Here is a 23,615-nt window from a genome sequence, read left to right on the forward strand (position 1 = left end):
TCCAGTTCCCACACGCATGCAACTTTTTTTTTTTTTTCACCATTCTTCTATCTTCCAGTTTCCACACACATGCAACATATATATATATTGTTTTGCCACTCCCACATATAATCATATATTTATTTACTCATTTAATTTTTGAAATTTTATTGCTTAGATCTATTCATCTAAGAAAATTTTGAATTTCCCTATTTTCATTAATAGAACAACCTATATTCCTAATTTCAATATTTTGACCTAAAAGTTTTAAAATAAATTAACCATAGCCTAAATCGAAATCTTCCAAAGAATTTTTTTTTTCATCTAAAAACTTAAGATGACCCAATTTCCAACAATACATCAAAATCTTAATTTTTTAATATTTTGATATTAAAACGAATTAAAAAAAAAAAACTAACCCTAATCTAAATTTAAAAAAAATTCAAAGAATAACTAGCGTGTTCAGAACTAAATAACGAATATAATATATTAATTTAGGGTTAGAATCTTACCTGGAAAAATTTAAACTTCAAACTTTGAACCTATAACCCTTGAGCCTTAGCATCTCAAATTCTCTAATTTTGGTTTATAGGGTTTTCTGAATAAAGAAAGCAAGAGGAAGATCTAATTTATACCTAGGATTTTTAATTGTAAAAGGACCATTTCACCCTTAATGAATTTAATTAATTACTTAATTACTTTATAAATTACTATTTTGCCCCTAGATAAAATTTTGGGGTGTTACATTTTTAATCTAAAAAGTGTTTTTTTTGAAAAAAAAAAATATACATTTAACAAAATTTAAGAAATATTTTTAAAATCTAAAAATCACCTGTTGAAAAATTTATTTATAGTGTTTTTAGAGAAACACTTAGAGCTCGTTTGATAGTGATTTTAGAAAGCAATTCTAATCTTTTCAACACTTGAAAATTTTTATCATTTAAGTGTTAGAAAGACTAGAAATATTTTCTAAAATCACTATCAAACTCACTTTTAGACCTCGTTTAACAATGATTTCAGGAAGTATTTCTAATATTTTTAACACTTAAAAATTTGTGTCATTCAAACGTTAGAAATGTTAAAAAAGTTTTCTAAAATCACTACCAAATGTACTCTTTAAAGTATATTTGATAATGATTTTAGAAAATGTTTTTAACATTTTTAATATTTAAAAGGTAAAAATTTTCAAATGTTAGAAAATACTAGAAATACTTTCCCAAAATCACTGTCAAACGCACTATAAGAATGTGTTTGATAATGATTCTTAAAAGTGTTTCTAATATTTTTAATACCTAAAAGATATTTTTTTTAAGCATTAGAAATATTAGAAATGAATTTTAAAATCATTATCAAACAAAACTTTTAGAATACGTTTGTAGTGTTTCTATTCGAAGTGTTTTCAATGAAAGTATATTTTTTTTTTAAAGGAAAATCACTTATCAAGTATATATCTAGCAAATACTATAAGTGATTTTTCAATAGTAAAAGTAATTTTTCAGTTTTTTAAAAGAGTTTTCTAAATTTTGCCAAACACTTAGAGCTTGTGTAACAGTGATTATAGAAAGTGTTTTTACTCTTTCTAATACTTGAAAGATAAAATTTTTTAAGTGTCAGAAATATTAAAAACTTTTTTTTAAAATCATTACCAAATAGACTCTTAATTTTTTTTTTTTAAAAATATTTTTTAGACTAAAAATATTTTTAAAAATTATTACCAAACAAACTCTAAATTGATGATTCTTTTAAAAATAATTTTTAAGAAAATACTTTTAATAAAAGTATCTTCAGCTAAAAACATTTCAAAAAAGGGGCTTTAATATGGGTGATTGTTTGGCCATAAAACTTAAAATGAAATGAAGCTTTCATTATTGTGATTTTTCTTGGTGGGTTGCATAATTAAACTATTGTTTTACTTATTATTATAATAATAATAATAATAATAATAATAATAATAATAATTATTATTATTATTATTATTATTATTATTATTATTAAGTTTAAAATATAAATGAAACGGAATTATAACTTCGGATTGGGTTCCAAATCGGGTGGAAATCCGGGTCGTCCATACAAAGTGATGGACCCGAATGGAAAATCCCCGTCCATGTCTATTCGTTTCTTTGAGAAGAAGAAAGAGAGCAAAGAGAGAAAGAGGTTTTGGGGGATTTAAATAGAGAGAGGGTCGAAAAAGGGTCTCACAGATTCATTCAATCGCCATGGCCGCTTTGCAATACCTGGAATCACTGCGCGCGGCCCATCCGGAGCTGGCAGAATGGTACAACTCTCTTGCAGATCTGTACCAGAGGAAGCTCTGGCACCAACTCACTCTCAAACTCGAACAGTTCGTCGCTCTTGCAGTCTTTCAGGCCTGTTCCCACATCTTTCTCCATTTTCTATCTTTAATTTTTTTTTTCAGTATGTGGTGTGGTTTGGATTTGGATTTTTTATTTTATTTTATTTTATTTAGTTTTTATTTATTTCTTTGTTGGGTTGAATCTAGGCTCTGGAGATCTTGAGGGGGACGGTGGTTTTTGGGATCTTAGGAGTATAACTACCTGGGGAATTAGGGTTTCTGGGTGCTAGTCCTTGTTGCATCTGATATTTATGTACTTGTATGCCTTTAGTTCCTGTTTGGTTGCTGAGAAAACGGAGCAAAACGATAGGGATAAAGAGTTTAGATTATTTAGGCTCTCTGTTGTTCTGGTTTACAAAATATGGAAAGCGCAACTGAACTAAGCCAACTAGAAGGAAAATTAGGGTTTCTTGGTGGCAACGATTCTTGTATTTATTTATTTATTTATTTATTCTTTGGAGGGAGAAGGGATTTTTGGCATCTTATGTCTAAAGGACTTGGGAAATTAGAGTTTCGAGGTTGAGATTATTGTTGCATTTCAAATTTGTTTTCCTGATATTCAGTTAGTTCCTATATCTATATGTAGTTCCTGTATCTACACACAGACACAAGAGTTTGAACTTTTTATGCTTTCTGTTCTTTTGGCTTCTAAGATATGAAAGACTCAACTACACTGGATTGAATTTTTCCCTCGCAGTTCCCAATTAATGGAAAATATCATAGTTAAAAATTTATTTCTCTTCCTGCCTTTGTTTCAGTTCTGAAATGGAGTGTTGGTATTTATCTTTTTGGGAGTTGTAGTTAAGGTGCTATTTGGTTTAGGTCTTTTTCTTTTTCTTATTTATTTATTTATTTTCATTTTTTTTTTTCCTTTTGGGAGAGGCAAGGTTTAGGCCTTGGTTTGGATGTTTTGGAGATTGTGATTGGTGGACCTGGATTTATATTTGATCTGATTTATTAGAATTTCTTATGTGTGCCAAGCAAATTTGGAGGAGAGAGTGTTATTGTGTTTGAACTGTTGCCAATGAATGGGAGATGCTGCAATTTTTTTTGTTCTTTCCTCATTTTATTGGTCAAGTTTATATTTCTTTCTGTTGTTGGGAAGAGCTATTTAGAGGATGTTGTGAGAATATTTAACTTGCTCATCCTCAGGGATGAAAAATGGAGGAAATTGTATATGTACGGTGGGGATTTCTTGTTTATTAAAGATTAGACAAAGAGGGAAGACTATTGGACTTCTGGGGGTTGATTATCACCAGACCACACATGTTTTACATAAATCTTTCTTCTGCTTAATTTTTTGAACCTCCTATTGGATTCAAGTCCTGAAATGATGGTTGAGACAGCATCTATTGATAATATAGATCCCTCTTCCATTTTCTAGTCTATAATATGAACTAAGAATTTTACATGTAAATGTGGAGAAATATCCATAGATTAGTAAAATGATTTTCTTTAAACAGAAAATGACAAGGGCATTAAAAATTAATGAAAGAAGCTCAATTTTAAGAGTTATCTTGAGGTGTGAGCTGTTCAATCAAGCTCAAATTGTTTGATTTATGGTGCATTTATTGTCTTCTTCCCTATATTTGTATGTTTTGTCTTGCTTGATGTCTTCAACAGTGTTGATTGATTGGTCATCCCTTTTTATAAAGGAATGGATTCTTAGAAGGATCAAAATTATGTGATGAAAAATTGCAATAATGAATCTACTTTCAATGAGTACTGGAAGAAATTCTTAGAAAGATCAAATTTACATAATGAATAAATGCAACAATGTAAAAATTAAGATACATTTAAAATCAATATTCTTCTCATGTGCAAAAAAAATTCTTTAATTCTAGTCAAGCATTTTTGTGCCTGTAAAATAAAGTTATTAAGAAGGTTTTGAAGTATTGATGATGGTCTATATTGAGACTGAACCCCTTTGGGGTGATGGTGCTTTAAGGAGGAGAGGGGGACTTGTGGTAAGGGATTGTGGAGAGGCATTAGAAGGTGGATGATTCTCATCAATTCTACTCAGTTCTTGATTGATTATATGTGAAAGGTTAGATTCTGACCAATTATTTGTGGGAACATGCCTCTGATGTGTCATTTTCTGGAAATTTTTGGATTTTTTTCAGAGCCTTGGTGTGTATTTATTTGGTCAGGATGGGACAAGCAACCTTTGTCCTTTGGCTCCCTGCTTTTGTTAGGAAAGTGGTGGTTGAGTTTATGTGGTTGCTCAATGGGTAGGGTCAGAGAAGCAGTACGTCAGAAGCTCAACAGGGTCATTCTCTTCTAGCTTGCTTTTGCAGCTTTGAGGTTTGGGTGGCTGATATTCCCTTCAAAGTAGCAGTTGGTTGGGTGTGGGTTTGGGTTGGTCAGTTTGGTTTGGTTTTGGAAACCTTTCCATAGACCAGTTGAAATATGAGGGCTTTGTCTTGATGTCTCTTGAAAATTATGAGGTATCGGCCATCTGTATTCTCATCCATAGTTTTAAAAGGCTCAAGGCGCACCAAGGCGCAAAGTAGTCCTGGAGCCTGAGGTGCAAGGCACATCTAAGGCGCGGGCTTTAGTGAAGTGAGGCGCACCCTATTTCCCCTTTATTTTTCTCCTATTTTCCTCCTATTTTTCTTCTTCTTTTTCTTCTTCTTCTTCACTTCTCCAGCACAGAAGAGGCTAGGGCAAAGAATGGCAGTGGTCTCAGGTTGAGAAAGACCAGAAAAGGGGGCTGGATGGAAGGAACAGGCCAAAACGGCGTCGTTTTGGCCTGTTTTTTTTTTTAAAAGAACAGGGTCCAAAACGACGTCGTTTTGGTCCCTGTGCACTTAAATGAACAGGCTCCAAAACGACGTCGTTTTGGTCCCTGTGCACTTAAGTGAACAGGGTCCAAAACGGCCTCGTTTTGGGCCCAGAAAAAAAAAAAAAAAAATTAGGGCTGGCGCCGCTGGCTGCGTCTCTGCAGGAGGAGGAGGCTTAAGCGCCTTCGTGAAGGGGCGTCGCCTCCCTTCAGGCGAGGCGCCGGAGGGTGGCGTCGCGCCGCCCCGAGCCTAGGCGCGCCTTTCAGAACTATGTTCTCATCAACTGCCTGATAGCTAGAGATCGTGGTATTGTCATCTTTGGAGTAATGTGGGTGCTTCCAGAGTTGACAAAGGATGTTCAGCTAGTTGCCATGGAAATTTGTGAAAGATTAGGAAAAAGAGTTGAGAGCTGCTCCATTATGTTTGTTTTGGTGCCTTTTACACAAGCTGGGGGTGGGTTGGGGTGTCAGTTCTAAAGCTGAAGGAGCACCTATCCAAGTTCATATTTTGACTTAGCTACGCCTATTTGTTCCTTCTTGGAGCGTACTGTCAGCTTGTTCTGTGCATTGGCAGGGTGGGACTTTGGACTTGTCTTGTCTGTTATATTGTAGTTACTTACCTGGTATTTCTTTTACTAATGCTTTTCTCTCTCTCTTTTTTTTTTTTTTTAATTTCCTTCTTCAAATTGTGTTTGGACTGCCCAAGGTCAAACTGACCTTAGTTGTGATCATGAATCATGAATATTTCTTTTTTCAGTTTTGTGAAACGTACATCATCTTCATTGACTAGTTGCACAGGTTTACTTAGTACTTTGGAGGCTTCAACATACTTTATGACTAGTTCGTTGTATTTTGGGAGGAGTCTTCATCCTTCTTTTGTATTTCTTTACGTTGCAACTTCACTCCTTGCTGAAAAATAGAGCAGAGAATTTTCTATCTTTATGCTTGATTAGCTTCAGGGAAATGATTGAGAAGTTTATTAATCATTATTGTGCATGTGTCTTTTACTGTTCTGTAACTATGTGAAAGGCACATTATCTAGGAGGGGGTCTCAGCAGCTCCCCTTTGGGCAAGGAGTGAAGTTGTTACAATCAGTCAATGAAGATGGTGCAATATTATTGATATGCTTATGGAGAATGAAATTAAGCTGTATTTTCTCTAGTTATTGATATGAACACCACCTAATTAACTAGGGTTGTTCCTTGTATGTCACTAATGTTTTTACATATGATCTTCATTGACTAGTTGCATAGGTTTACTTAGTACTTTGGAGGCTTCAACATACTTTATGACTAGTTCGTTGTATTTTGGGAGGAGTCTTCATCCTTCTTTTGTATTTCTTTACGTTGCAACTTCACTCCTTGCTGAAAAATAGAGCAGAGAATTTTCTATCTTTATGCTTGATTAGCTTCAAGGGAAATGATTGAGAAGTTTATTAATCATTATTGTGCATGTGTCTTTTACTGTTCTGTAACTATGTGAGAGGCACATTATCTAGGAGGGGGTCTCAGCAGCTCCCCTTTGGGCAAGGAGTGAAGTCGTTACAATCAGTCAATGAAGATGGTGCAATATTATTGATATGCTTATGGAGAATGAAATTAAGCTGTATTTTCTCTAGTTATTGATATGAACACCACCTAATTAACTAGGGTTGTTCCTTGTATGTCACTAATGTTTTTACATATGATCTGCAGTTACTAGATGTGTCCTTATAAGCCCAATATTGTTGTAGATAAGAGAGATAAGAATCAGATTTCTTGTCTTGCATTGCAGGATCTCTTTGTTGTGAGTTTGAATACTTTTAGCTGGTTCTTATTACATATGTTTTTGCTTGTTCCTGATGTGGATGTTATGAAATTCAATATCTGTGCATGCATATCCTTTTTATGGTTATCTAAAACTTATTCTTTTGTATTTTCATTTGCAGGCGGGTGATGCTCTCATTCAGTTATATCATAATTTTATCACTGACTTTGAGACTAAGATCAATCTTCTCAAGCTCGCACATTTTGCTGTCATAGTTTCTAGGCAGTATACAGAGAAAGAAGCTGCTGTACGTTACCTTGAAGGGGTAATTGAAAAGCTTCGAGGTACTAGAGAGTTACGTATAGAGGAGCCCATTCTATACATAAAGATGCAAATAGCTGTTTTCAATCTTGAGAAGGGGGACCAAAAAGAGTGCAAGAAACTTTTAGAAGATGGGAAGAGTACACTTGACAGTATGACTGACATTGATCCTTCTGTATATGCCAGCTATTATTGGGTTTCATCTCAGTATTATAAATCTCGTCAAGAATTCGCAGAATTCTATAAAAGTGCTCTTCTATATCTGGCATACACATCAGTGGAGTCTCTCTCTGAAACATTTAAGCTGGTATGTCACTCATGTGCTTTAATTATTTCAAAAAATTCAAGTCATTTATAATGATTCACATTATGCTTTCACTTGTTAAGGCTGTTTTGACATCTCATGTTAGCACAGAATTTGAAAGTTGTGATCACTGATCTGGATTTATGAATTTTTATGTTTCAATTCTCATTGTAGCACATTTAACTCATTAAACCCTAAAATATAGGCCGCTAGCATGGAGACAGAGAAAGAGAGGACAGGATGGGTAAAATGAAATGAAGTTTATCAAGAGAGAAAAGGAAAATTAAAGGAGATATAACAGAAGGACGAAACACAATTAAAAAAATGCTAAGAAACATTGAGAACCCCAGGTTACTAACCTCATTGACAAGGGTAACAAAAGATTAAGTTGGGGAGTGATGGTATCATCATGCTAGGTTGCTAGAGTGTATTCACCCTTGGTCTTAAAGTTAATCTAGGAAACCTGGAGAAAGGTGGAAGGATTACTCTCCTTGTTTGAGTTGGCAAGGACCCTAATCTTTTGCTCAAATTTTCTTGAATGCAAGTGTGCTTGCACTATGGGGTTGTTGAGCTTGTGCAGAATGCGGTGTCTAATGGTTTATCTTGTCAAGAAATAATCTGATTTAAATGGACTGCTATGCAAGAAAATGTCTTCTGAGGGGAACCGTGTAAGGTAGTTTTTTCTATCTATTCCATGGAATGAAGTTATTGAAGCTCCCATGAGTATTCCAAATGAAGAGAATGTTTTCATGCTTAGTTATTGAATTCCTTGATTAAGTTGTGTATTTGCATGGTCCATTTGGTTGATTATAAACTAACTTTAAGTATTGAACATGACTTGGGATGGTGGTGGCATCAGAAATTCAATCTAATGGTGAGGGGCAAAGAATAATGAGGGAAGGGGCAAGCTAAGGTATAGTTAAGATATTTAGCATGGAGGAAAAAGCTCATTTTGCCTCTCTAAAGGAGGCCAAGGTTCAATCCCAGCTCAATGGAAAATTTATTTATTTATTTTTTGAAAAAGAAAAAGGGATGGGGGAGAGGGGTGGTGTGTTTGTTGCCTGTCCCCCTTTTGACCCTTAGCTGGCTTAGGAGGCCTTTTCAGAAGTAAACCATTATTGAAGTTGCCACTTGGCTGTGAGAACAGTAAAGTCAGATATAGTCCAATTTAACTTATGAAATAAAAATTGTTGAGGCATTCTTTTGTACTTATGATTTGTGGATGCAAAACTATATAAATGAATGCTTGTATTGTTATATTCATTTATTGTTTTTCTCTGATTATACATTTGCATAGTCCATTTAGCATTTGATTTATCCTTTCAAGGATTGCTAGGTGACAACGTCTACAACTTTGCAAAATGAGTTTTCCATTTTTCCGTCATGAAATAACTTTTCCATACTTTATGTGATATTTTAGGATTTGGCATTTGATTTATCGCTTTCTGCGCTGCTGGGAGATAATATCTATAACTTTGGAGAACTGCTTGCTCATCCAATCGTAAGAATTCTGTACCAAAAATTCCTGATTTCGTGCCTTTTCTTTCACCTGTATTTGAACTGATGTTGTTTTGAAGTATGCTTGGTCGATTGTCGTTGTGTTCCTCTCTTTCGTCATGGCAATGTCAACAAGATTTTGTGCCTTTCTTTCATTTGTATTTGAACTGATGTTTTGAAGTATGTTTTGTTAATTGTTGTCATGTTCCTCTCTTTTGTCATGGTACTGTCTACTTGTTGATGATTGGTATTTTCTTGTATTTCATCGTGCTAGTGCTTATTGTGTACCTCATTGTTTCATTGATTGCCACAGGTAAAAGTGTCTCTGATTGACCTGTTCAACCCTAGTATGTTTATCTTAAGAGCACCAATGTTGGTGATTGTATTATAAATAGTAATTGGCCGCTACTGGAATTGTTTTTCATTTATTTATTTATTTTGATAAGTAAAGAGGTGATATATATATAAGGTGCATAGTAAAAACCTGGCTACAATTGCAACTTTTGATGATTGGATTGGGTAGAAGTCCAAACCTAGTCCTTTTTTATGGGTTGTTCATGGCCTATGTAGCATAGACATGGATAGGAGACCTGGAAATGCATGTCTAGTCTAATTCCTTGCCTTCTTATTTTCCTCTAGTGTATGTTATTGCTCCCCATTGACTGCCAGCCTGAAATAGTATCTCTGGTCGACCTGTCCCACTCTCAGATATTTATCTCAGGAGGCATCATGTCACTGAATCTGTCATGTGGAGTAACCAGCTATTGTGCTGAATGTTGAGTAGTAGGTTAAACCTAGGGTTTTCTTTGGTTGTTGCCCATGGCCAATATAAAATAGACAGGGACATGAGACATGAGACATGGATATGCTTAGTGTCTGGTATAATTCTTGGCCTCCTTACTGTCCTCTAGGTCAGTACTTTCTTTAAAATCTAATCGTGAAGTGGAAGCCATTGAATTTGCTGCTGGTTTTGCTCCAGCATTAAGTTTAATTCCTTGCAACTCTAATGCTAGCTGCTGTTGCAACTTCACACCATGTCAAGCAATCATCATCATACAGCAAATCATCTTTGGCATATATTCTTGTATCCACAACTGATTTCACACTGAACAATCTTACATCATGAAAGCATCCATGGGAACCCTTTGTCTTTGACATTGTTACATTTTTTTTCCCTAGTGGAACCTTTTTGTTAGTTTTCACCACATTTGCCTTTATTGTTTTGATAGATAATAAGCATAAAGCATATACAAATGGATGCCAATAGGGAGCACAGCCCAGTACACATGAAATATTCAGGTTACAATTAAGCATTAAGAGATCTACAACAAAAAAACCCTTGCTATAGGATCTAAGTATATTTTCCTTTGACTTGGATCCAACATTTCTTTAGACGTTCTATTTTTTGCTAGTGCAGCAAGCTAAACAAAGGCCCACACCATAAATCTCCTCAGTCTCATGCCATTGAGCAATGCAAGAGAACATGATCTACACTCTCCATGCCCACTTCTTAATTTTCCACCTGTTCTTTTCCCATTAAAGTTGACTTCGTACAAGCATCTTTTTTTCATCCATATTAGGTCATCATAGTTAGGCTGTGAAGCATGGCTGTCTTCGACTTTTATTGCATTCATATAATGCTCAAGTTTTAACTTTATTATTTGAAACTTCCCTGAGATTGCCTGTTTGTGCCACTTGATGTTGCTGTTCCCATAAGTCACCTTTTGTTAGCTTTTCCCAAAATAAACATTTCAGTGTTTATATCTTTAGAATGTTGAAAACAATATACATCCAACCTTGACTCTTTTTGCCACTTTTTGTTAATTTTGAACCATCTGATGCCATCTACAATGTTTTCTTACTGAAGAGAAGGGATATATACCCAATTAGATGCATATAATTACATATAGCACATAAGTTCTACAATATTGTTCTGTCATTCTTAGTTATATTAAGATTCAGATTTCACAAGGATCAATTTGGTTGGTAATATGAAGTCATAATAGATCTCTGGACTGCACTTTATAACCAAACAGAGATTGGTTAAGGTCGAAGTAAATACAGGGTCAAGAGTCAGGAAGAAAGAGAGCAATGAACAGATGAAGATGTTCCATAATATGATAATCGATGACCAATTAATTGAGGAAAATGAGAAATGCGGCAGAAGAACAAAAAAGGAACAGAGGGAGATTAGAGTGCAGGAGTGTTAAAAAGAGACAATAAAGAGGAAGGAAGATAATTGCACCTTTGACTGGATGGTTTTGGGTCCAAGATGTGCCTTCTAGATTGTCTTCTATGGATGGTTGATCTAATGGTTGGTCCTTTGACAAACTGAGAATTGGTTTAATCCCTATTACTCTTGTCATGTTACAGGAAGCAATGGAGTTAGTTAGTCATTTTTTTTTTCATTGTTCATGTGATTCCGGAAGTATGCAGCATATGGGAAAAAAAGAAAAAGAAAAAAGAAAGAGACAACCACAGACACACATACATGACAAGATATGGATGGTCAATATGGAGATTCCTTAAAAAGTAGGATATGCATAGGGCAATAATACATAGATACATATAATATCTATCGTTAACTTAAAACAACTGATTTTTTTTTTTTTTTGATAGGTTTATAACAACTGATTCTTGAAAATCAAGTTTGGATGGGATCTCTCTCTCTCTCTCTCTCTCCATTCTCTCTCTCAAATTTAGGGTCTTTGAGTAATATAAATTCTTGTTTACATGTTATTTTGTGCTAATGGATGACATCGATATACTTTCTAGAAGATGCCCCTATTTACGAATTAATTAGATGACCAAAATTTTATTGTTTCCTATGAAGCTAACTTTACTTTTCTAAAATCAAATGTAGCTTCCATCTTCATTGTACCTTAAACTTATTGGTCCATTTCCCATATCCAATCTCACTCTCTCCTCTCTCTTCTTTTTTATTTTATTTTTTTCTTTTGGTTTGGGGATATGGGTTTAGGATTCATTTGACCCATCTGACAGTATTTGATGAGTATCAATATCTGAAACATGTCAGATACGGCTATGGGCTCTAACAATTATCCTTGTTACTTAGCTGCAGAGATTTTCTAGACATTTGTGTTCTCCTGCTGTATGAGGCCTAAGGTGGGGGTGTTCTCTAGGTGGTAATTGTTCTTTTAGGGTGAAGGTTTTGTTACAGAATTAGGAGTGCCATGTGATTGGATTTTTGTAACAAAAAGAAGAATGTTCCGAGGGTTTGATGGTTCCTTATCATTTCCTTCCATGTATTTTGAAAGAATACAATAGGAGAGTTTTGTGAATGAACACTCATTAGAGCATTTGAAATTGTTTGTAGCGAAGTCTCTTTTTGTTTAGGCTCAAGGGCTGGATTTGGACATGCTTTAGAAGCTCTTGAACTGTACCTTCTTTTTTTTTTTTTTTTTTATGTGTACTAGGGATTGCACTTTCTTAAAGATGAAAGGTAGTTCTACAAACTCGAGTGAGGGAGGTGGAAGAGGTGTAGTTTGCATACTGTATCTCCAATGCATTTCACTGGAGAATATGACCTTGAACAAACACAATAACATAGCAACATTTTCTATACAATCAAGGAGCAACATTTGTGTATTTCTACAGTGGTAATTTTTCATGGTATAAACTTATTTTCCACTTTCGTGGATATTCATTTTCTGCAGTATCAATAATTACACTAAATTTGTTATTCACAACCTTTTTTTTTTAGTATTGGCAACTTGTTTATTTGGAATAGAACCTCAAATCTTTTATCACATTCAACACACTTATATGGGACCAGGCATCAAGGGGAATTTGTAATCTATATCTTAGTAAACCATTCTAAATGTTTTGATTGTCACTTTCTTGAAACTTTCATACAGTGTTTTAAAAGGCTATTGAGGCTTATGCCTTGAGCCTCAAGGTGAGGGTATGCAAATTAGTCTTGAGGCTATAACCTCAATGGAGGGTAATTAAGGCTTACGCCTCGCTTGATTGAGGTATAGCTTTGAGGTTATAGCCTTGAGGCTATTAAAGCTTAAATCTCTAATATTCAAATGGGTTTAGGGCCTTCATGTGCTTTTTGTATATATTTGTTATGTTTAAGCCTCAATATTCATTGGTTGTAATGACTTGTGCTTTTATGATGTTTTGGTACAAATTTATAAGTTTTGTCTTGCGTCCTAGATTAGGGTTGAACGTTTTAAAAAATAAAGGCTTAGTTACCACCAACTAACCCTTTAAATGAAAATGAAAGGAAGAGATTGGAAAGAAGAAATTAAAGAATTGTTGGTTAAGGTCTCTGCTGGAAAGAGGATTCATCCTCGACATCTTGCTTTGAGAGGGAATTATGTAAATTAGAGTGTTCGGTTAATTACAACAGTTCTCCATGCACTATTAAGGGAAAGTGGAGGAGCATTGGGGATTAAACACCTGTCTTGTGAGGTTGTTATTTTGTGTTTTTGTTGTTGGAGGGTTTTGGGTCAGGGTTGGGTTCAGGGGGATGGTAGTCCTCTCAAGGGTATTAGGTTTTTGCTTCACTCTTGTCTTCTTTTGCTTGCCTTGTAGCCATTTTTGTATATTTTGTGTGTGCTCTATTGCGTCATTTTGCAAGCACTTTTAATATATTCTCCTTATTTACCTATCAATAATAATAATAAAAAAGAATTGGCCAATATGGTGACCGAACTTACATATAATCATTATCTTGCTATTGATGGATAAAAGAAAGAGGATAACTATAATTAATGGATAAAGAAAAAAAATGGTTTGATATTCACATTGATGGAGAGGATAATAGAGCAATTGGATATAATTATGATTCATTAGAGGATTCTACCAGTAATAGTCATGAGAGTTTTGAAGATTATTTGATAATTGCATATGAGAATTGAATTTTAGAAGAGGAAAAAAAAAGTTAGAAGCTATTGAAAATGACATACAATTAATTTGATTATTATATTGATACCGTTTTAAGGAAATAAAATGGTAAGTTAACAACACAAGTTCGCCATTCTAAGGATAAGAAATTTACCACCTTAAAGATAAGAACTCACAATTAAGCTCACCACTGGCTCATGTTGGGCAACTTACTTGCATCACTCATGTTGGGCTGCTTACCTGCATCATATACATTGTATGATTTTCTTATTATTTATTTTTCATGTGATTTTATTAGTATTTTTCTAATTTTTAAGATTGTTGCTTTTTCTTATTTTTCTTATTATTATTTTTAAATTGAGGCTTATGCCTTGTTTTGTCTCATGGCTTACACTTCTCATTTGGGAAAAACACCTCAAGATCGCCTTTAGCCTTTTCAAACATTGCTTTCATGAAGTGGGTGTGGTTCTCCCATGATGAAGTTTAGAAGTTAGTGTCACACAATTGATTTTCCTAAAAGCTTAAGCTTCTAGGATTTGGGTTCACTATGTATATCATGCTCTTTCATAATTAGAATTATATAATATTTGGATATTAATATAACCTGCGATCAATATAAATGTGAGCATGGTTTCACAGAGATGCATATTTGAATTCTGGTGCTATATCATGGCCAGACCATCATGTGTACGGCTGAACCTTTGTTCAGTCTTTTCCCCTTCAATCTGCACACTTGCAAGTGTCTTGAAGGTCTTGCTGTTTTTCCAGAGATTTTCTTAGGTTTACACATAATATTCTTTCTTGAGAAGAGTCTCATTGAATCCAGCACCAATGCAGATTTTCTTCGTACAAAAATCCCCTTCCAGTTCTGTTTAGCATTGTCCTACATTGGAGCAATAACATGTTTTACTAACTCCTACAGATAAAAAGTCTTCTGGGGACAAAGGTTGAGTGGCTTTACTATATACTCCAGGCATTCAACTCTGGTGATTTAGTCCGCTATCAAGAATTATGCCGTGTCCATAATGCTGCTCTGAGTGCTCAACCGGCATTAGTTCAGAATGAGAAGAAGCTACTGGAAAAGATTAACATTCTCTGCTTGATGGAAATCATCTTCAGGTATGTTAATGATATCATTTTCACTTGTAGTTTGCTGGGCAAGATTCAATTATCCATTCGCAGTCAACAAGTTATTGCTGAAGCTAACTGAGATATTGTATCTTGCAGCCGTCCTTCAGAAGATCGTACTATTCCCTTGAACATCATTGCAGAACGCACCAAACTTTCTGTGGAGGATGTGGAGTATCTTCTCATGAAGAGCCTTTCTGTAAGTCCTTGCATTTCTGAAATTTGTATTAGTAAAATGTTTAAAATTCGTTTTGAGCATCTATTACCTGATCAGCTTCCTTTTCTTCAGATCTGGACACTGCTTTATTGTTTTGAGCATCTGTTACCAGGTCACTTTTAACATGGAAGTGAGTCATAACCCCAGCTAAAATTCCCAAAATCTCCTTCCACAGAGAGGGTTAGAAGTGCCTCTTAAATACTTAAAAGTTACGAGAAATGTTGTGATTTAAAACCCCTGCACATTTTGTTAGTGATAACCCTACGCCTCTACAATTAGTGGTATCATTTAGACATTTCCTAAATGGCCCATTGTATTTTATAAGAGACCTTTTTCCCTTCTATACAAATAAAAGAAAATGGTTTTTCTAAACCATGTCATATTCTAAACCTATTGGGCCATGACCTTGGTGTATTGAGAATCTTATTTTGAATATCAGAAGTTAATTGATAACACATTTAATGCTCATCTAACATGCATTTGGCCCTGAATGTATCCAGCATATTGGGGATATATAAACATCTTCATAAAAGTATCCATGCTTTGTAGGTGGTTTCTGTTAAGATGATGATATAGCTCCCTGTAACAGTGCTTTTCTAGCCCTGTGGAAGATTTTGACTATCTTTTGGTTAATTTGAGGATGGTGGAATTTAAAAACCTTACTATAGGTCATGATTATTGGGAGAAGTGTTAGATGAAATATCTCTACATCTCGTTTGGATTCCATAACTGTTGACTTCAGAGACTATTTTTAATCTACTCTGTAGAAAGCAGGTGGTTCACTTGCTTTGAAAATCTTCAAGCTGTAATGAGCTGAAACTGAAAACAGATGGTTGCTCTGAAACCCACAGCCACCGATTTTGGGTGAACTTGTCAAGAAATAATATCACTGGATGAGAGCTGAGTGTATGATCTTTCTTGCTAGAGTAAGGGTGGGCAAATTCTCTTGCATTCTTACCTGTGCTAATTATATCATGCTGATCTCACAGCTAAGAGAGATTCCTCTGCCTTGGAATCTTGTGAGGACTACTGATGTGCTTACAGTGTCTTGCTTTCTTTGGTGTACACATTTCTTTACCCATAACAGTGTATTAACAATAATTTGTGATATTTTGTCTAATCTTCAATTCATAAGATAAAGATGGATGCTCAGATCCAGAAGAAGAGAGGTCTAAGATTTTGTCTAATCTTCAGTTCATTAGACATGCTAGCAAGGTTGGAGGTCCTGTAAGATGGGCAGAGATAGCCTAGGGCCAGGGGCCTAGATGTTCTCCCTAAACCTTGACAAAATGCCAATTTAGGCATTGTTTAGCCTTCTGGTATTGAATTTGGTTTTGTAGTTGGGCCTGTGTGCCCTGCTGGGCCTTCTAGAAAAGGTTTTTAGATTAGCTGGGTGGAATTGGGCCTTACAGAAAATATATTTTAGACAGGTTTGGTGGACCTAAAATTTATAATACCATTATAACTCTGAAGGGTGGAGGTGATAATTTCTCAGTTAAGTCACTCTTTATCATATAGAGGGGTGGATGTACTTTGGCACAGTTTGGAATTCTTGGGTGCCATTGAGGGTCAGTTTCTTCACATGGGAAGCATCTTGGGGTAGGATTCTTACTCTGGATTAGTTCAGAAAAAAGGGTTGGAAGATTCCAAATAGATGTTACATGTGCAAGAAAGAAAAATCTATTGACCACATGCTCCTTCACTGTATGAGAGCAAGTGATTTATGCCTATTAGGAGTTCAGTGGGTGATGCTCCTTAGTTGGAAAGAAGAGAAAAAAACCTTGAAAAGCTGCTCCGTTGTGCTTATACTTTTTGGAGGAAGAGAAATAGAACTTTTGAGAATATTGAAAAAGTTGACCGAGTAAAAACAATCCTTCATGTTGAAATGGTTCTGAGTGTTTATAGGAGATTGCTCTTTGTCGATATTGGAATTTGTGGAGTGGTTAGGTTCCAAGTAAGGTGTGGTTGTTTTCTTGTGTACCGCTTGCCTTGTTTTTCAGCCTTTTAGGTGTCCTTGTGTACGTTGTGTATACTTCTATTTAATACAATTGATATTTTATCTATCAAAAAGTAAGTGTGAAGGCAAGACTTGGTGGACTTGAACTTGTAAGGTTGAATTCCGTTCTTATCTTTTAAAAATTCATACAAATTAATTTAGTGTTGAGCAATTTTGAAAACAAAAATATGGTGTACAAAATCATATCCAACTTCTATTTTTGGTAGCTTCCCAGTAAAAATCACTTTCTTAACTTCACTATGCAGCCTTTCTACCTTCTTTTTTTTTTTAAAAAAAAAAAAAATTATTTTGTTTGTAAAGAGCACTTTTATTATTTATGAATAGCTATTGTGATGTCCCACATTGGATAGGGGAGAAAGTTCTTGACGCTATATATGTAGAGGCTTCTCTTAACCAAGTAGACGCGTTTTAAAGCTGTGAGAACCCCTTGAGCCCAAAGCGGACAATATCTACATTGTTGGGTGCGGGTCGTTACAGCTATAAATTTATTTATTTTTTAGAATGAAAGGTTTCTTGAAATCTCTTATTGTTTATATGTCTTTTTAATTTTTTATATAAAAAACTTTCTTCTAGAGTAACCTTTATTGAAATTGAAATTTTCTTTGGTATAATCTTTGATGTACACAAAATTATTAAAAGATTGAGATATTTTCCATTAAAGTATCTTAGCAAATTTTTCTGACAATCTTTTTTAGTTGATTGATTGATAAATATTTGTAATATGAAACTAGTTTGAGTCCATTATAAATGCATTAAATAGAAATATTATGAGAAGTATTGCCCATTAAAATTATTAATTCAGAATCCCTTATTAACAGTAATACTATTGATTCAATTTTTGTTTTAATTTTTCTTGTTGAGAGTTGCTTCCTGTAAAGCAAAGTTCTAGCTCTATTATTGCTGTAAGAGGAGGATGTTGATATAGAAACCAAGATGCTTGATTTATTTTTATTTTTTTGATAATTGAATAACCTTCCATGGCCAAACCCTTAGGACTCTCCATGGGGATCCAAACCTCAGGGGTGCTGACCACACCTGTGACACCCAGTACTGGGTAAATCATGATATTTAACTAGCAACCGGATTCAACAAACCCTAGACTGCGCGCCAATTCAGAAAACACTCTTGAGTAGGATGAAAGATGATATGAAAACCAAAATTTTCTTATTGATCTCACATGTACTGAGTACATGTGGGTTTGGCTGTATATCTAGGTATCAAGCATATCTAATCCCCAATAAGAATACTAATAATGTTTTAAGTTGTAATGATGTTCACTTTTTTCTTATGCTACACTGGCAGGTAAAATATGGTTTCTGTGCGATATTGCATATCTGACATGGGGTCGCAAATATGCATAAGTATAAAAATGACATTGTAGAATTCTTCAGGCAATCTAGCTAACTGGGAATCTCAAACCAACCATTTTGAATCTCAACCAACCATTTTGTGTCCTGTAGCAAGTGTATCTGATGCTCCTCATAATATAGATGGAGTAAACCCTAGGTTTTCAAATTGGTTTTTTTGTTTGTTTTCCTTCTTTCTAGAGGAAAACTTTTCAATCTTGAGACAATAGGTAGGTCATTACAGAGTCTTATTCCCTAAACCTGAGCACGCAGAATGGAAACTGGAGAGATGAGGTTTATGTATTTAAGTTGTATAATACTTATGTTCCTTGCCTCTTAAGATCAAATATTCAGGCCCTTATTTGTATTAATTTCCTGCTCATGAGAATCTCTCAGGATTTCCCTAGGGAAAGAAGGTATCAAGTTGAGGTAGATATCTACCAGGATTTCCAAAATTACTAGCATAGGCTCTACTAGGCTTTTCTGCATGGGTGATTTTATGTGAAGCAAAACAAAATCTAGTAAAGAAGAAAAAGTTACGTTAACAATAAAGCCATTATCGGATCATTTTCCTAATTTTAAGGACCTAACAATGGTTTTAAGAGGAAGATATTGTGGATACCTAGGTACATACTGTGTTTCCTATATTACCTAGGGCTCCTTTACTACCAGGGTCTCAGATTGGTATTATTGTCTATTAGTGAAACCCCATCCTCATTGACCTTGAATTCCAGTTTTAAGTGCAACAGCTTCTACTCATTGCAATGGCTTTCTCTTAATAGGTGATTTCAAGTTCTTATGAGTATACAAGTGTGTGGCAGAAAAATTGGTCCCATCCCTGTTACAAGATTTTGTAGTCCTGACTGCGTCAAATCCACTTCTAAACACAGCCTAGACCAACATGGATAAAATAAAGCTTCCATGTATGCATCCAAATGTGACCTCCTGTTACACCATGGTTCTTGCATGAGATTATTTGCCCATAGTTTTAGAAGGCATGCTTAAAGTGAGCCAAGGCTCAAGGCACAACCACACTCTAGTTATAGCACCTTGCTTGCCAAGAGACATGCCTTGTTGAAGAGAGGCGCTTCATCTACTTTGCTTTTCCTTTTTAAACACTTTTATTCTTAAAATTTCTAATTGTATCTTGAAATTCATGCAATTTCATTACTCTTTTGTTGAACATTTCTTTTAAATGTTTGGAATCTTAAATTTTTTATTGATTGGATTAGATTTTGGTTTGTTATTTTATAAAATTGATATGCATTCTAGGTCAGGTTTCACTTCACTCAAGTGTGTGCCTTGAGTTGTGCCTTGTGCCTAAGTTGTAGGAGATTTTTGCACCTTAGGTGCCCCCCTTGTGCCTTTTAAAACTATGTATTTGCCTGAACTACACTTTTGCAGTTTGTATAGGATACTGCATCCCAGGAAAAATGAGAACATATTCTTGTAAACTTTTATTGTAAACCAAAGACTTGCTGGAAAAGTTATTCTCTGTGTTCACTTGCCTGTAGTTACCCATGTGCATTGTTTTTGCATGAGTCAACTTTTAACCTAGTGTAGAAAGTTGTTATACTTGCTTTGTTACTGTCTTTAACTCTAGGATGCTGAAGCAAGAAATTGCTTTGAATTTAAGTATAAAATGTGCACAAATTTCCTATATATAAAAAAAAGAATTGGCAGAAATTTTCCAATTAAAAAAAATTAATGTGCAGAAGTTCTCTACCCGAGGTGGCTTCAAATGGGATGAAAGTGAGACATGAGTTTTTCATTGGAGAAAGAATCTTAGTATGCAAGCCTGTCAAAATAAATAAATAGATATTTGTTCTACAAATTAATGTGACTGCTTGGAATAAACCAGACTTGGCCATTGTTCTTCTTTACTTAGGATATTTTTTGTTGGTTTCCTGTGATCATTTATCCTCAATCCTCGTCTAGTTAATTGTATCCACTTGTTAAGTAGTCATTTACTTGTTTTGGGAAATGCAATTCAAGCTTTTGTATTAAACCCTGTAGACATTGGTTAAAACTTGGACTGCTGCAGGTTCATCTTATTGAGGGCATCATTGATCAAGTTGAAGGGACAGTTCATGTGTCGTGGGTGCAGCCAAGAGTTTTGGGTATTCCACAGATCAAATCGTTGCGCGACCGACTTGACAATTGGGTGGACAAAGTGCACACTGCTTTGCTCTCTGTGGAGGCAGAAACACCTGATCTAGTTGCATCATGAAGCCACCCCTGGTTTCTTAATATTTGTTTTTACCTGTGTAACAATTTTCTTGTAACACCCGGAAAAGATGGCAAAGAAGAAAAAGGGGAGGGTGTATGTTGCTTGGGCCTTACTTTTAATGCTTCCTTTCATATTCTCTTGAATTATTTTCTCTGGAAGGACCAAAAATTTCTTTGTATTTTCACTATGAAGTTGTCAGTTTTACGGGTCATGCTTAGGACGTGGGTGAGTCGATTGGAAAATGGCGGATATTGATGACTGCTTATTTCAAAGTATGTAGTTCAAATATTCTAGAATTGCAATTTGTAGCACACTTATTAAAGTGAGATTAAGGAGATGGGAAAAAAATGTTTTCAAATGCCAAAAAAGTTTGTCATTTTAATTATTGAAGTTGTAGTAGAATAAGATTGGTGGTATTAGTCTCTTTAAAATTTATTATTACATGGAAAAGGAAAAAGGCTCAGCCGGATATCAACTTTGTATTTAATTTCTCTAGATTGCTATGCTTCAAAACCGTTATATGCCTGCACTGGAATAGTGATGGGAATGAAGAAGAATCCAAATCTTGACCTAGGGAAAGTTGTTTACAATATTTGACTCCTTATGTTATGAGTTATGACTTGCCTCCTTTGACTCTGGATTGATGAATTATGGTCAACATCCTGCATGGAATGACATGGAACTTATAATGACTTTGTTGAGCATGTGTGTTAGTTAATCAGGATGTTCAATTGAGGTTCTTATTTGCTATAATGATAATTCTTTAGTTTCTTTCTTTTTCTGTTTTAGCTAAAATCATGTTGAGGCTTAGTTGATTTGCGGTTCAAACCTCATAGTCAATGTTCACCCAGCACAGGGTAGTGTTATGAAGCTGCTTCAAGGCAAAATGATGAACATACAGATGGGATAATGTACTTGTTGAAGAATTGCTAAGACAGTCTAGGAAGCTGCTTCAAGGACAATGACAAATGTATAGCTATGGAATTATGAATTTAAGATTATGGAAAAGTATTTTGGTTAGTTGAAGAATGTTAGGAGAATTCTCACATCTATCCCCAAAGATGTGCAGAGAAGTATGTAAAAGCAGTAAAATGCTCAAGCAAGACAGGACTAACCTATAAACCCAAACTTAAAGCCACTAAATAGAGTTGCAAGTCAAATCAAATCTATTATTTGGAGCCCAGAAAGACATAATTTTCAACTAGGAAAACTTGTGGGAAAATTTGAATGGTCTCAAAATGCAAACAGATAACACAATCATCATACAACTCATATAGGGGAAAACAGGGGTCGGGCAAACAAAAAAAATGAAAAGCAAACTTAACGTCTTAGACAGCCAAAAGTAGACATCCCAAACATTAGAAATGAGTAAACTATGACTGTCAAAGTGAAGAACCTCAAGTGGGAGATAATCAAACCTGAATGACTCCCTTGGAATAGAGTCACTTGGTTCCTAGCGAGCTGGAAACTCTCTCCTCTATTCCTTGCTTCTTCTATGAAAGCTCCCTCTCATCTCAGGTTCCTCTTGCTTTCAACCCAACAGCCAGCCCAGAAAAAATCCCCTCAAACGGAATACCCTCCATCCCTCTTTGGCTTGCTGCCCAAGAAAAGGATATCTCCCAAAATATCTTCAGCCAACCTCTCAAAAACGCACCTCCTTTGCCAGAGCACTCTCTCTCTCTCAAACACTCCTCTGTAGCAACGAAAACACCACCTCCCAAATAACGGCTTGTAGCTTTTTTTTTTTCAGAATGTCCAATTTTGATTGGGGTATGCAAACCACCATCTGATTCCTCACCAGCCACCAAGAAGGCGACACGTGGCTCGCCAGGATTGCTCCACCTGGCAAGAAGTATGACCTGCAGAAAATGAAAAAAAACAAGCCCATGTGGGGGTCTACATATTTAATACATTCAAATCCCAAATTTAAGAATATTTAAATAATAATGAGATTTAGTGGTAAAATTAAATAAAAATTTAGAATTATATATAATATATTTGAAAGAAATATTAAAAATTATTTAAGAAAAAGTTGCCATTTTAGGTGAAAATTGGGGTGTTTATTAGGATTATTTTAAAATAAATTAATTATTATTTATTATGTTTGAAGGGACTAAAGTAAAAATGCAGGAGTTTTTAAAGTGGATGGTTAAAAATAGTTTGGATTAGTAAAAGTAGAATAGACTACATTTGAATTTTATAGAAATAATAATTTTATATTATAACATGAATATATGTTAAACTTTTAATTAATTAAGAAAATGAGTGGATAAAAGGGAAGAAAAAATCTTTTTTATTATCAACTATGTAAGGAAGCAATAATTTCATAGTAATTATTTAAGTATGCTTTATGCATGCATTTCCATTAATTACAAATTTTAGGAAAAAAAAATGCTTTTTCCGAATCACAAATTTCAAATATTGTTTTAATGGAATATTTCATTATTTTAGGAAAAAAAATGTGTTTCATAGTAATTATTTATCTTTCCTAACCTATGCCAATATTTCCACTTAGGGAGTGTACTTTATGCGTGCATTTTCCATTAATTACAAATTTTAAGAAAAAAAAATGTTTCTTCCTAATCACAAACTTCAAATATTGTTTTAGTGTAATATTTCATTCTTTTAGGGAAAAAATGTGTTTCATAGTAATTATTTATATTTTTTAACCTATGCGAATATTGTTGGAAAATTTTTTATATTGGCTAACATTAATTGAATAATTTGTATTTGCAAAAACAGGTTAATAGATAGTCTATTATATAATGAGCCCAATTAACTAGTGATCGCATTTTGGATTGAGTTTTGCATTTTTTGAGT

General features: G+C 34.6%; 1 protein-coding gene across 1 annotated transcript; it reads left to right on the top strand.

Annotated features, from left to right (window-relative positions):
- The first annotated feature begins 2,091 nt into the window (after positions 1 to 2,091).
- Positions 2,092 to 21,177, top strand: LOC117932806 (26S proteasome non-ATPase regulatory subunit 13 homolog A). Its single transcript, XM_034854142.1, has 6 exons — positions 2,092 to 2,345; positions 7,042 to 7,488; positions 8,906 to 8,986; positions 14,780 to 14,976; positions 15,085 to 15,184; positions 20,610 to 21,177. Exons 1-6 carry the CDS (start codon positions 2,196 to 2,198, stop codon positions 20,793 to 20,795), a joined length of 1,161 nt encoding a protein of 386 aa, XP_034710033.1. The 5' UTR covers positions 2,092 to 2,195; the 3' UTR covers positions 20,796 to 21,177.
- The last annotated feature ends 2,438 nt before the right edge of the window (positions 21,178 to 23,615 follow it).

The sequence above is a fragment of the Vitis riparia genome, chromosome 2 (genome assembly GCF_004353265.1).
Source record: "Vitis riparia cultivar Riparia Gloire de Montpellier isolate 1030 chromosome 2, EGFV_Vit.rip_1.0, whole genome shotgun sequence".
Classification (NCBI taxonomy): domain Eukaryota; kingdom Viridiplantae; phylum Streptophyta; class Magnoliopsida; order Vitales; family Vitaceae; genus Vitis; species Vitis riparia.

Bases quoted from the DNA above. Each gene is read 5' to 3' on its own strand.
- LOC117932806 (XM_034854142.1), top strand. From the start codon at position 2,196: ATGGCCGCTTTGCAATACCTGGAATCACTGCGCGCGGCCCATCCGGAG. The intron at 2,346-7,041 runs GCCTGTTCCCAC...TTTCATTTGCAG, and splicing joins TCGCTCTTGCAGTCTTTCAG to GCGGGTGATGCTCTCATTCA. The intron at 14,977-15,084 runs GTATGTTAATGA...TGTATCTTGCAG, and splicing joins TTGATGGAAATCATCTTCAG to CCGTCCTTCAGAAGATCGTA.